We start from the raw sequence: 13,727 nt of genomic DNA on the forward strand, positions 1-13,727 counted from the left end.
TGCAGTCCTTCAGAGGCATGAGAGGCTTCAAATGGTGTTTAACATTAATTCATAACCAGTTAGCAGCAGTGAACAGTGGCACTGAGGGCTCTGAATGAGTGAAAACAAGCCTACTTGCTGAAGGGTGCATGTATTGGGAACTAATCCCTCTAATGGGTGAGCAGAACCCTGCTAACATCCCTCTCCATGGCACATCCATGAGGCAGGCTTCTAAGGCTCCTGTCTAAAGGAGGACAGGGCAGTCTGAGACTGCTCTCTCACAACAGCACTTCTGCCATGTTTGGCCAAGATCAGCCCCTCCAGAAGCTTCAGGAGCAAAACAGGAGTTAGTGCAGGAGGAGTGAGAAAGCTCTGCTGTGCTCCTCTCTCTCTGTTTCTCAAGACATGCAGGATATAATCCAGCTGCCCCTCCTGCAGGGAGCATTTCTGGCAGCAAGCTGACATCCCAATGCAGAGATCCTGTGGTGGAAGTACAGAACATCTGCCTGGCTTTGCCATGTTAGGGGTAGTAGGCAAGGATCTGCTAAAGTTGCTTTTGTCTCTTTTTACTTTTTACTGCAGGGTTCCAGCGTCACCCCAACCCCACCAAAATCACCAGTGCACCAGAGATCACCTGTCACATCCCACAAAGCACAAACCCCCCTGGGAGAAGAAATATCTTCAGAATCTCCTGATCATTCAGTCACCATTCGGGTGATTTCCACGGCAAAAGAAGATGAGGAAATCCTTGCTGCTGAGATTGCAGAGAAAGATGAAAACAAAGAAGAGAAATGAAACAGCAGCAGGTCTCAGGGCAGGCATGGGAGTCAGGCAAACGCCTGGGGTAGCAGATTTTTGTTGTTAATGATTTCCATGCAGTGTCTGTAGGCTTTGCTATGTGCTGTGAGTAGGATCTGCTTCTCTTTTCTGCCCAGACCCTCAATCACTGCTGATAAAACCCTCTGCCTTGTGACCCAGAACCATATAGGGTTCCTATGCCCTGCAGAGCTATTGAGCACCTTTATGAATTTCCCACTAAATCTCAGGCCAGCCCTCTTGCTCTGAAATCCAGCCTTGTGGAGGGAGAGCTATGGAAAAATTGCTTTTTATGGCTCTGGATGGTTAATGAGTGTTCAGACAAAGCAAGAAGAGTTATTCACCTCTGACAGCTGAGTCACCGCTTGGCTAGAAGCAACCAAGGGAGAAAAAACAACAAGGTTTCTCTGTTGGGCTCAAGGTTGACAGCAGCAGTGGGGAGTGATTCATCTGAAAAGGATGTGGAGTATGCTCACAGGCCAAGCATGGAGCAAATCAAGCTGTCATGAGAAGGCCAAGCTCTGTCCCCGAGTACACACACTGCAAGATGCTTGAGGGTCCCTGCGTGGTGCCAAGGCCACCTTGGCTTTGCCCCTGGGAGGAATTCTTGCCAGCTGTCCACCCTGGGAAGGTGGTGGATGCTCCATTACTGGGGGCTGTTATGGAGAGGTTTGATGAGCATCTTTCAAGGGTAGAGAAGCACAATCCTGGATGAGATGTTCCTGGAGCTCCTTTCCAGCCTTGGGATTTTTCTGTGCCACCACTGCTGGGAGGGATAAACAGAGAGCAGGAAGGGAGAAGCTGAGTTGGTTCCCAGCTGGGAGGGGAAAGAGAAGTGCAGTAAGTGCTCTCTTCTCCCAGTAAGTGTTTCAGAGTCAGCTCAGAGCCTCTAACATGCCAACAAGTGTGCACGAGCATGCAGGTGCTCCCCTGCACTCATTGCTGGACCTCAGTGACATCCACATTTCCAGCAGCAAATTTCCAGCCCTTCAGTCACTTGACAGGCTCTTGGCCACACTTCCCATGGAGAGAGAAGCCACTCTGGTATTGCTCATCACTGAAGTCATGAAGTCACTCTCACAGCCGTGCTTGGAACTGGGTGCTGGAGGGGAAGGCAAACGTCTGGTCAGCAGCCAGCACCCAGCTGATGGCTCAAGGTGTCCCATCTTCTTCCAGCACCACCAGGTCCTTCCTCATCTTCCTCAAACCCAGCACCAAGCAGAGCTAGCTGCTGGTGAGCTGAGAGGTGGTGAGAACCAGTGGATGAGGCACTTTGTGGCTGTCTAAGGCCCCACAGCACCACTGGCTCCATCAAGAGGAGTCACTTTCTGTCCTGTGGAGGAAAAGTTGGGGCAGGTTTTGCTGCAGGGAGCAGCCCCATCACCACGGCCAAAGGACTTCCCAAGTGTTCAGCAAATGCTGTGAGCAGTGCTGCAGGTTCCACAGGTCTGGCTGTGACACAGCCAGGCTCTTCGGCAGCGCTGGCATCACCCCCTGGGTGATCCTGCTCCCATCAGCAGCCCAGGGCTGACCTTCACCTCCTTTGGGATCTTCTTTTGTTGCTTTTTTCCCCTCTCTCACAAAATAGACAAGTTTCTGTGGCAGAAAAAGACAGAATAGGTGTTAGCATTAATTAACAATGTCTTGCTTTCTTTTAAACGAATTAAATGAACTCCGCTATACTGCAGGAGGGTCTGAAGCCAACACATTGCAGGGGAGAGCCTGCACTCACCCAAATCTCCCTGAATATTTCTCATCCTCAGTCATTTGCAAGTGGTTTTCCTGCTGAGTAGAAGATTTTGGTGGGGAGTGCAAAGTTGTTTTTTTTTTTCACTCTTTAAATATTTATATAATCAAACCAGGAAACATGCAAAAATCAAACCAGGGCTCTGATTAGCTGCTATGATTTAATATTGTTTAGAAAAAGTGTTTAAATAAATAGTGGGCTGTAATTGCTTTCATAATTCACTGTATCTACAGTAAACACCATGTAGATTACCATTCATTTGCTGTGGATTTATTTCAAAATTCCAGCTGTTCTTCAACTTTTTCCTCACTCATGCACTGACAGAGCCAGAAGATCTTCACATGCAGTTCACAGATTTCCCAATAAATAATTGAGAGGCTCAGAGGTCACATAATACAGGTAGTAGAATTGTAATTTGCTTTTAATCACCAATAGGAGGAAAAAAACTTTCTTAAATAGCAAAATTGCTTCAAGATCTTCGTTTTCAACATGCAGCACGAGATGGTGATGGATACACAACTGGTAATTCTGGAACCAGGGGGAGATCTGAAATTTTCCTTCTCTGTGATCTGTTTATGGCTTTAGTTCTTTGGAGAGATTATTCGCCAGGTAATAATTAAGGTCAAGGTAGGGCTAGGCTTACAGGCTGAGCTGGGGAGTTGAGCTCAGGTCTGTTTGCTCTGCAGGACTATTTAGAGATGACAGAAGACAGAGACTTTAGTGCCTCTTGTTTTGGGGGTTGCCATAGGTTGGCTTTCTTCTGTTGAACTTTTAAATTCCACTCATTTTCCAGTTTTGCTGTATTTGCAATGGGCCTCCTTCACGCTGGTTGCAATAAATACCTTGCAGAGGGCACTCATCACTTAGTGTTTCTTCCACTGCCCTTGGAACATTCCTGAGGGATTTGGTAACACTCCATGTACCTTTACTGCATTTCTTATTAGCTTTTGCTCGTTCCACTTGATGTCCTTAAGTCTTGGGTCTATCTGATATGAGATCCTCTCATAACATTACTGGAGTACTTGGGGGATCTTGATGGGCAGCTGCTTATTGCCATAGAAACCAGGTCTTCTTGCAGTGATATTTCAGCAGTTGCTGCTTTTTAGTGAAAGAAGTGGAATAGAGAAGTGCTGGAGGAAGAAGCAGAGCTTGTTTTTGGAGCTGTAGGAATGTGGTAGGTTTTGCCTCACTGTCACCAGTAGCATCTTTACTGGAGGCTTTATATATACTGTTTATATTTATATTTTTTACATATAACTTTTTTTTATGGTGGGGGTGTATTCATATTCCCTATGGCCTGTGTCTTTCAGAGAACTGATCCTGATTCAATGATCTCTATGAAGTTAGAGAAGACAAATGTCTCCCATTAGAAAAATCAGCTGACAGAAGGAATAGGATAACCCACCAGAGACATCTGACAGTGAAGGAAGTTGTTTTCCTCTGGACAGAAACAGGGCAGATAGCTTCTCTGTATTTATAGCCAGAGAAATCTTTTTAAAAGATTACATGCAGTTGCAGGTTAATCACTGATAAGGTTGTAACGAAAGTAAAAGCAAATAAGCAGGTTTGGGGATTAGACTCAGGTCCAGAAAGAAATTGCAGGATAAATGGAAAGCCCAGTTAAATGGTGTTTAATTGGAAAGCTTGAAATAAAATTAAGCACTTCAACCTTGAAACCTGCAGATCTTAACCAGCAGGACACACTCCTAGTTCTGGGAACAGTCTGTAACCCACTTTTTCTGTCTATATATATTTTTTCTTTCGTGTAGCTCTGCTGTGAGTGACACTTGCATATAAATCTCTCTGAATCCCTTTTGCCTTCCCCTAAAATGGAGCTAATACAAGTCTGGTTTTCTCTGTTCTGAGCACACAGCTCCTTTTAAGTGCAGTAATGGTCCCACTGGAGTTAACACCCTGAGAAAATGCCAGACCACCGTTTTGGAAGGGGCCACGCAGAGGTTCACAAACCTATGGATGCCCACAACTGCGCTTATTAGCAGCAGCTTAGGCTGAGCTCAGACTCCATGACCATTTCTTTTCTCATTCTTTCCTCATTTACCTGTTCTGGTTTTGGGATGAAACTTGCCCTGTTTGGTTCATGCCCTGGGGTGAACGTCTAAGGGAGATCTATGCAATACCAGCGAGCTGGGTTTGAGTCATCTGAAGAATTGAAGCCTAGGAACCTATGTTCTTTCATGCAGTTTCCCCCGCTTTTAGAAGTCACTGGATGCACGAGAAGAGCTGTAAGCCAAACCCTTAAAGTCTCAAAACTGTTTTCTTGGATAAATTGGAAGGAATTTGAGAAGAAATGTAAACAAGAGGAGAAGTGAGATAAATCAGGTTGTGGGGGTGCCAGGGAGCACCCCTGCCAGCTCTGGGGTGTGACATCCTGGGGACAACCAGCACGGCCCAAATTGCTTCACACTTTTGTTTTGTTTGCTTCACACATCGTGTTTGCAGGTGCTCATTTTGCAAACCTGAGCTCACTGGGATGGCCACTGCCCCATTCCCAGGTTTATCTGCCAGAAGTGGAGGGGAGGGCTGGCTCTGCCTCCCACAGTGGGACTGCTGCTGTGGGGCTGTGTGAGCATCCAGGGGTGTCCTGGAGCCTCCCATGTGTCTCCCCATGGATGATCCGGATGTGTCCCAGCGTGAGCATCACATGGATGGTCCGAAATTGCCCCTTGGGGAGCATCACATGAGCTGCCCCATGATGCTCTGCCTTAGCAATAGCCAGAGGAATGAAGACCAGCCAGACCAGTTACTCATTCTAGATAAGAGGCTCTTTTGTGCTGCAGAAATACCAATATCACGTGCAAATCCCTCCGCTGCCATGGTTACTGGCCACCGTCAGAGCCGCCGGCGAGGCGAGAGGGGGCTGTGGCATTGACAGGGCTTCTGCTCTTCCCTTCACATGGGGAAACTCCATGAAACCTGCACTCTGCCCCAAAAAGGAGGGGAGGTGGCTGCAGGGAGCCCTATCCACACCTGGCATCGCGATGCTCAGAGCTTGTTACCTACAGGGGCCCTGCTCTGCCACTGGGCATTAGGCTCTGGGTTTTATAAATTCCTCACTAATAGCCCGAGATATTACTAAAAAAAAAAAAAAAAAAAAGAGAGAAAATGGTGCTGCGTCTTGGGTGGGCAGAGATCAGCTATGCCCCATTTCCTGTTTTTCTGGCATTCGGAACAGCTTGACCTCTTGGCACTCTTGCTTTTTGCACTAATGCTCTTCTCATTAAAGTGCTTTCCTGAACACTAATTAGGGCGGTTTTCCTTTTGTAAATTAGCCTGATACGATCTGTGTGTCTTGGCAGACGCCCTCAGAGTAGGAACCCAGGGCTTTGCGTTTGATGGCTGTTTATTTTGCAAATCTCCCCAGTTTCAATGTTCTTAACTGCCTTCTAGAAAATGCTGGCAGGTGGAGATTAATGGGAGGGAAATGGGGCTTTCCAGCTGGCCTGCCTTGAGAAACAGGAGAGTTTTTGGTGCTACAGGGGCCTTCCAGTTGCTGTGGGTTAATGGGGTGCTGTGGGCACCCCATTAACAGAAGCTCCTTCCCATCCGATCTCAGCATCTTTACGTGGTGTGCAATGGAGGAGCAGAGCTGCAAGGAGAGGCACTGCCTGAACCAACCTTTTAACAGGTGATAGAAAAAAGAAAATCAAATGAACACATGAATTTTCTGCAATTAAAGCACTTCTTGTGACCATAGGAAATGCTCAGACCCAAGCAACCCCAAACCCATCTAAAACGGGATGTCTGCGGACAGAGGGAAGTCCACATGTCTGCCACTGCCCCTAAATCAGCGGTGTCAGCAATTTGCCGGGGACCAATGGTGCTCAGGAGGGGACGACTTTAATCAGCTCTCATTTTCTTAATGCACTGGCAGATGGGAGTGGAGGGGACAATGCTGTCTCCATCTCTGGCCAGGGATGGGACAGACCCACAAGAGGTTTGCATAGGCTGAGAAATACGGTGGTGAAGGCAACGCTGGTGCAGGCAGCCATCCTCTGCCTTGGCTTGCTGGGGAGGCTGGCAGCGAGTGGAGCATCCCTGGGGAGTCCTACCACCCTGTCTCTGCACCAGCACTGGGACCCTTCTGGGACCAGGCACCATCAGGGACCGTCTTCGCAACAGCATTTACTGGTCCATGATAAGGGAAGAGGAGAACTGCAGGGGGGCTTCACTCAGGGACCCCTGAGGCTGGGACAGAGTCGACAAAGCCCTTGGAAAAAAGGCAACGATTTTTCAGTGCTGGCGTGCCAGCCCTGTGGCACCACGTGTGGAAAAGCAGGGTGAAGGATCCCACCCCAGAGAGCTGCTGCCAGCATCGGCCAGCCCACCTCACTCCCGGTGTCCGAGAGAGGCTTGAGGAGGGGTTCCCATGGACCATATCCAGAGCTCAGCACCCCTTCCTGGGCTGTGTTGAGCCATGCACGCTCTGTGGGTGCTGGCTCTGTCGGTGCAGGGCTGGAGCAAGGGGAGCAGCAGGAGGAGTGGGATGCAGCCTGTGGAGAGCATCCCTGACCACCATGAGGAGTGTGAGCACCACAGCCTCAAGGGCTATTTCTGCAGACCCGTGGGCACCGTGAGGAGACTCGCCTGTGGAGGTGGATGCTTCCAGAAAAAGTGCCCAGGACCAGGGTTGGCCTGGATGGGTCCACAGGTGAGAGCAGTGGCAGGGGCTGGGGGCAAGCAGGGCATAGTCTGTGTCGAGCTCGAAGGTTGAGGATTAAAACCAGCAGAATGCCTTTGGATTGGAGTTGTTTTCATGAGACATTCCCGGATGTTTGCACACAGGCTCTGTGTTTATTTTGCTATTGTTTCCTAAGGGGTTAATTCAGCAGCACATTTTGTCTGATGGGCTGAAGGTGAAGATAACTGAATAGAGGTGCCTGAGCCCCGGAGAACCCTGGTCCCACCTCACCTGGGATACTGAGTGCCCTGGCCATGCCTTGGCCCCACCTCGTATCATTTCCTTCTCCATCTCATCCTTATTGTTTCACCTGACACCTCTCTTGGATCTGCAAATAGATGTGAAAGCCCAGGAAGGTTTGCATGAAGTTCCCAGCAAGCTGGCAGTTATTCCATGTCAGTCTGCTTAAACCCTGCCTGCGCTGCCAGCTTTTCCTTAATGTCTCCTTGTTTTTCCAGTTGTGAGTGATTGCTGAAGGGATCTCCTGGCAGAGAAGACTCGGGTTCACCCTTCACATCCCGTTGACCTCTAAGGCACATGCATGAAAATCTGGGTGTGGGTCTGCTCCTCTCCATAAAGAGAAATTAAGTCTGCTCACGCGGCGCCGGGCGCAGGCGGCAGAGCTGAAGCGTGTGGCTGTTTAATATTCATTGGGCGTAGATGTAAAACTTTTCTGTTCTAAAATAGTCTTGCACAGCACTGTGCTGCTCCTTTTTCCCTAAACCTTAGCAGGAGGCTGGAATTCAATGTTTCTTTTGCTTGTCTCCCCAACTTCCCCTGGCTCAGTCAGGAAGCAGAAGACCCTTACTGGGTGTAAAGCCTGCTTTGAGGACAGATCCTGGCACTGTGTTTGCAGTTTGTAATTCTATAGTCTGCTGCAAGAGAATCTTTGAAGCATCAGCACAGGAACAAGAAATTTTGCTTTTGTTTTGAAACAGGATGAGTTTCTGTGCTAGTTGTGCATCTATTTTTGTGTTAACAGGAAAACACAGTTTTTCCTATAAAATTTTGGCAGGTAGATTCATGGATCTCTTTGGTGACTCACTCTTAACTGAGTGCAGTTTTCTTCACAATCTCAATTGCACCTTAGAATTAAAAAAAAAAAAAAAAGATAATTTGGTCCCAGTTAGGTCCATAATGATGAAATCACCATGGAATATGCTCCAGTATGTTAAACTAGAAAGACCTCCGCCTTTTTGCTTGGTGAGTGGGAAGCTGTGATAGTATGGGGCGGGCTGGAATGCTCCAGCTCAGTGCAGATAAAAGTGGGGAAGAGATCACCCAGCAGTGCATGGAGGCAGTGGGAGCATCCCCACGGTGCCAGGGAAATGGGGATTGGATGCAAATGGGCACCTGGGCACGGCTGTGGTGAAGGATCTCTGCTGATGCCCCGCCGCTGTGGGGCTCTGAGCGGGGCGGTGTGAGCACTGGGATATCCATTACACACAGCGGGTGTCAGTGATCCAGGCAGGATAACGTTTCCATCCCCCTGGTGTCAAAGCTGGGGAGCAGCGTTGGTCCAGCATCCCACACACCAGCCCTGAGACGTGGGGGGACAGGTGGAGCAGCTGGACTGTGCCTGCTGAGCATTCCTAGGGCACACAGAGGTGACACGGAGTGAGCCAAGGGCCTGAGGGGCCAGCGTGCTGTACCCGTGCCAGGATGGACTCTCAGTGGGATTTTGCAGACAGCTGGATATCAAGCAGCCAAAGCCAGTTAGCAGGAAAGCTGTTTAATTCCATCGGTGAATATCCCACCTCATTTGCATATCCATCCCTTTGTTGGGTGCAGCTCTCGCAGTGCAGCCAGGATGCAGCTGAGCCCATCACTCATCACGGTGTTTTCCTTCGCATGGGTGCATTTGCTTTATGACCACAGGGATATTTCCCTCTTCCCTGCAGAGGCTCTCACTGATTTACCTCTGCCCATGGCTAAATCAGCTGGATGTTATTAGTGAGCCCTGTATTCCTCCAGCCCCTGCCCCAGCATAGCACAGACACTTACTACAGCCCCAAAACTCTATTGCCTAAATTATTCAGAATTACTGGTTTTGCTTCGTTTCCTCTCCAAAGTCGAGCACACTTTGGAGGGCACTAAAAATAAATGGGTTTGCTGAGAACTGAATCTATTTCTTAAAGAGATGGCTCCCCTCCTTTCTGCCTGTGCAGAGGGAAGCCTGTCTTTGCACACCCTGTCACCAGTGTCATCCAGCCAGGGTAACAGGCTCAGCGGCACTGTGGGGGTTGGCTTAAGGAGAAAAAGAGCACCAGAAGTAGTAAAATTCTGAAAAGATCCCAGTTGCCCACCTGCAGCTTCTACCTTCAGACACTTCTTTAGTTAAAAAGAACTGCAGAAAGCACCCAAGGTCCCAAGCAGAGGGTCCCAAGGATGCCCTGTAAGTATTAGCTGGGGGAGTGCTGGTGGGCTCCTTCCAGGCTAGGAGGTCCAGGATCTCCTCCTGGGATGCAGCCATCTTTCTGGTACAGCCAGAATTTTTATTTGCTGGATGAAATGGCCTGGATGGAATTCACTTGGTGTCAAGCTGCCCCCTCTCTGGGTCCGCTCCAACCAGCATGGGCATCCCCCAGTCAGCAGGGAGGGTTTAGCCTCAGCCAGGACACCTCGTGCTTATTCTTAGCCTTGTTTCTAAGAAGTGCTTTATAAGCAGGAGCCTGTGTTGATTAATGCCATGAAACATTAATGACTTGGGAGGTGAGCTGCAGTCCTCCCACAGAGCAGCTCCCCAGTCCCCAGCAGCCAGAGAGGCACAAGATGAGCCCGGTGCTGTTTTGCTTAGGGGAGGCAGAGGCATTAAAGCCAAACCCAAGTTGTACCTGAAGCCAGCTGAAAAATATGACAAAGATAAAAGGTAGGTAAAAGGGAGAAGGAGGCTGAGGTTTGCTTAGATGGTGTGCACTGAAGTCTGAAATAAGAAATTCGGAAGGGTGGAAGAGATCCACTCAATGGCTGCTACATCTCACATGGGACTGCCCTGGCTGCCTGCACAGCAGAGGTTTTGTCTACCTGAATGCAGCAGGTTGAAAAAGGTGTTGTTTTTGCCATTTGCTTGATATAGAGGAGATTTGCATGGGGGACACAGGCAGAGCTGAGCCAGGCATGCAGCAGCTCCCAGCCAGAGCATCCAGAACCTCGGCTGTGGACTGGCTCTGGGCTGTCCTGGGCTGCCCAAACCCAGCCTAACTGGCTCGAGGGGCTTGGCCGAGGTGCTGAGCTGCAGAGACACCACCACCAGCTGAAGCAGCATCCCAGTGTGTTGGATTTTGGCAGGCGTCCTTGAAACACCCCTGCCCAGCTCCTGCTCTCCACCCAGTTCCACACAACTCTATCTCAAGGATCAGAGCCTCAGGGTTGAATTAATGCAACTAGGGAACTTTAAAATGAGTATTAAATTTCTCAGGAGCATGCTAAGACTTAATTAAAACTCCTGTCGTGTGAAATGGCAATGTAGGAATGTAGGAATGCAGGGGGCTCGTTCCTGCTTTGCAAAGTATTTCATGTAGGCTTGGCAAACCATGCCTCAGCAAAGCTGAGAAATCCCCTCACCTCCTCAAGGAGGAGCAAAATTAGAATAATGAGCTGGTTTATAATTAATTGTGCTCTGGGGACACGTTCTCACGCTGTCTGGTACTGCTGGTGGGAATTTTCTACAGGGAGCATCCCAACATACAATAGGTTTCAGGTATCAGGTGTCCTCCCGCCTGCATTCCTAGACCAGGTTATCAGGTTGCTCGAAGGGAGAGTAGGAGGAGTTACATTTTTTCTGGCATTTGGGGAATTTTTTAGCTGTCTTACAGATGTAGGTTAAATATTTGCTCAGGGCAGAACAAACACCCAATACAAAGGGCCCCACTCAGTGATGTGTTTCGATCGCTGGAGCTTCCCTTCATCCAAGTAAAAGGCGAATTAACCTGCCTGGCTTCACAGCACCACAGCAGCAATGCTTTTCAGCTACGGCACAGGCTGGGCTAAAAGCAGAGCTAAACCCGTGCCAGGGTCACTGTCTCCTGGCAGTGTGCCCCGTGGCGGGCTGGTGCTGTCCACGCGGGGCAGATGTTTTAGCACTGATGGTCATCGACGTCTCGGGCCTTCCCGCTACCTGCTGGGCGCTGGCAGGAGGTGCTGCTGGCGGCGAGCCCCGCTCCTCGCTGCCGTTCCTCTGCCTGCCTGCAAAGCGGCATTTCTAAAAATACCTCCAGCGATGTCGTCAGCCGGTGCTCGCTCAGGTCACGGAGACATGACAGCCAAGAAAAGGAGGATGGGAGCATCGCTGGGGGACCAGGCTGGGATTATCCCAGCCAGCGGAGGTGAATCCCTGCAGAGAGGGGGGTACGAGCAGGGTACCTGCTGCCCGCACAGGCTCCCATGTGTCCCCACTGCCCGCAGCCCCCCAGACTGTCCCGCAGCAAGTGGGCATCCCCTGGGATCCACAGTGCTCCCTTGAGCCAAACAGCATTGCAGTGCAGGGAAAGGGAGCTGGCACCTGGCCGGCTGCGTGCATCCAGGGTAACCCCACTTCTGGAACCCTGGAGAGCCTGTTCCTGCTGTGCTGGGGCTGCCAGAGAGCCACGCTGTCCTTGCCAAAAACAGGCCAGCAGCTGGGAGGGGTGGGTTTTGTAATGCTCACAGGTGAGTATTTGAATAGGGCTGTTGGCACAGAATCCTTCCTGCTTCTCAGATTTTGATCCATGCTTATTCATTGAGTTATTCTTCTGAACTGGAGAATTCACGCATGTGCCTGCTTAATGTGGACTTACTTGATGTAATTGATACAACTTATGTGCTTTGCATAATTGCAATACCATTAAAAACCTGAAGCATTCAAAAGCCAGGAAATTACTTACCAGTTAAAGTAATTTACATAAACATTTATTTTACTCTTTACAGCTCATAAATGAAGTCAGCGATGATATGGCTTTACAGTTGCTATCGGAAAGGGGAAAGTAACTTTATGTATGTCAATATTATCCCCAAGCCAGCCTCAGGAGCTGCACAGATAATGGGGTACTGATGCAAATTAGACACTGCTTAGGGCCTCTGTGGGTAAATGTATGTACATATGGATGTCTGTCTATAGGCACACACGCCTATATCCATCCATGCCAGGATCCATGCTGGGAATGCCAATAAACCTCCGATGAAGGGAAGGGGAGGCTGGGAGGGTTTCACTGGCTGCAGGGGAATGGCAGATGCAGTGCAGAGCTGGAGAGTGTTGCCAGGCCAGGATGGCATTGGCTTCTCAGGGGCAAGTTTCTGTGCCATGGGGACATGGGGGTGACCCTTCACAGCCCCCTGCTCTGGGGTGGCTAGAGCAGCTTGTCCCCCCCCATCAGCGACTCCCTATTACCCCTCACCCATGTGGCTGGCTCATGACAGAGGATGGAGCAGTGTTTCCTGGGGAGTCCCTGAGAATGTCCAAGAGGGACATGCCAGGATGAAAGGACAAGGCTGAATCCTGCTCCAAACCTGGCCAGGAGTGAGCAAAAGGCTGGGACTGAGTGCAGCGAAATCGGAGGTGGTCTGAGGTCTGAGGGGAGCACATTGCAGGGCTGGCATCAAATCCTCCTTTCCCAAGGGATAGCCACTCCTTCATCCCCAAACCCACGTGGGACACAGGTCAGCCTGCCATCAGGCATGCGGATGTGAGCCATCAGCACAGGGCACCCACTGCCACCACCGAGGATGCCAAGTTCAGCTTTGTTATGGGAAATATCCGGTACTGCCAGTTCATTACCATGAACAAGTCATGAGTGACTTGTGTCACCCAAACCAGCCATTACTGTGAGAGCTGTGTGTGCAATACAGGGAGGCAGATACAAATCACACCCTAAAAATATGTATATATTATATTTAAAGCAAGATTTTCTGTTGCCTTTCTGACACCAGGGCCTTTGTAGAGGTTTTGGCATATCAGGCTGTTTTCTCTACACCTCTGGGTTAGAAACAGGTTGTTTTCCATGTGAAATCTGTGTCCCTGGGCCCGGTGAGCCCGGGGTGCCAATTGGCATTGCTGCCAGCAGATGCACCAGTGTTTGGGAGCAGTGGGGATGTGGCAGAGTGTGAGGAGGGCATAGTTTGGGTAGACAGGTCCTCGGTGTGTGGGTCATCAGCACCACTGTCCCCGTGGTCCCCCAGGGTCACCAGGATTAGTGATGCCAGGAGGGGTGCACAGGTGGGATGGTTACACTGGGACTCCCTGAAGAGCACCGGGGTTGGGGTGGGAATGACAGAGACACACTGGGAGTACCCGGAACACACCGGGAGCCCCCAAGGCTATGCCAAGTGAGGGTCAGGGGAGCGCGGTGGGGGCGGGACGCCCCGGGAAGGTCACTGGGAATACCGGGGCACCCCTGTGCTCCCAGGGCTCTGGCCAGAGGGGCCAGGGGTGTCCCGGGGACGCCCCGGGAGCTTTCCACAGTCGGCCCGGGGCCGCCCCTCTGGAGCCCCGCGCCCCTGGAGCCGCCGCCG

At 50.3% G+C, this 13,727-nt stretch overlaps 1 protein-coding gene across 1 annotated transcript in view; it reads left to right on the forward strand.

The window, feature by feature from the left end:
- The window catches only part of CNGB1 (cyclic nucleotide gated channel subunit beta 1), a 29,741-nt gene extending 27,012 nt beyond the window's left edge, over positions 1-2,729 (forward strand). Inside the window, exon 33 of the mRNA XM_069027266.1 lies at positions 562-2,729. Coding sequence (XP_068883367.1) covers positions 562-774 — 213 coding nt within the window. The 3' untranslated portion in view covers positions 775-2,729. The remainder of the gene's footprint in view (positions 1-561) is intronic.
- Positions 2,730-13,727: the final 10,998 nt, after the last annotated feature.

The sequence above is a fragment of the Aphelocoma coerulescens genome, chromosome 11 (assembly GCF_041296385.1).
Source record: "Aphelocoma coerulescens isolate FSJ_1873_10779 chromosome 11, UR_Acoe_1.0, whole genome shotgun sequence".
Taxonomy (NCBI): Eukaryota; Metazoa; Chordata; class Aves; order Passeriformes; family Corvidae; genus Aphelocoma; species Aphelocoma coerulescens.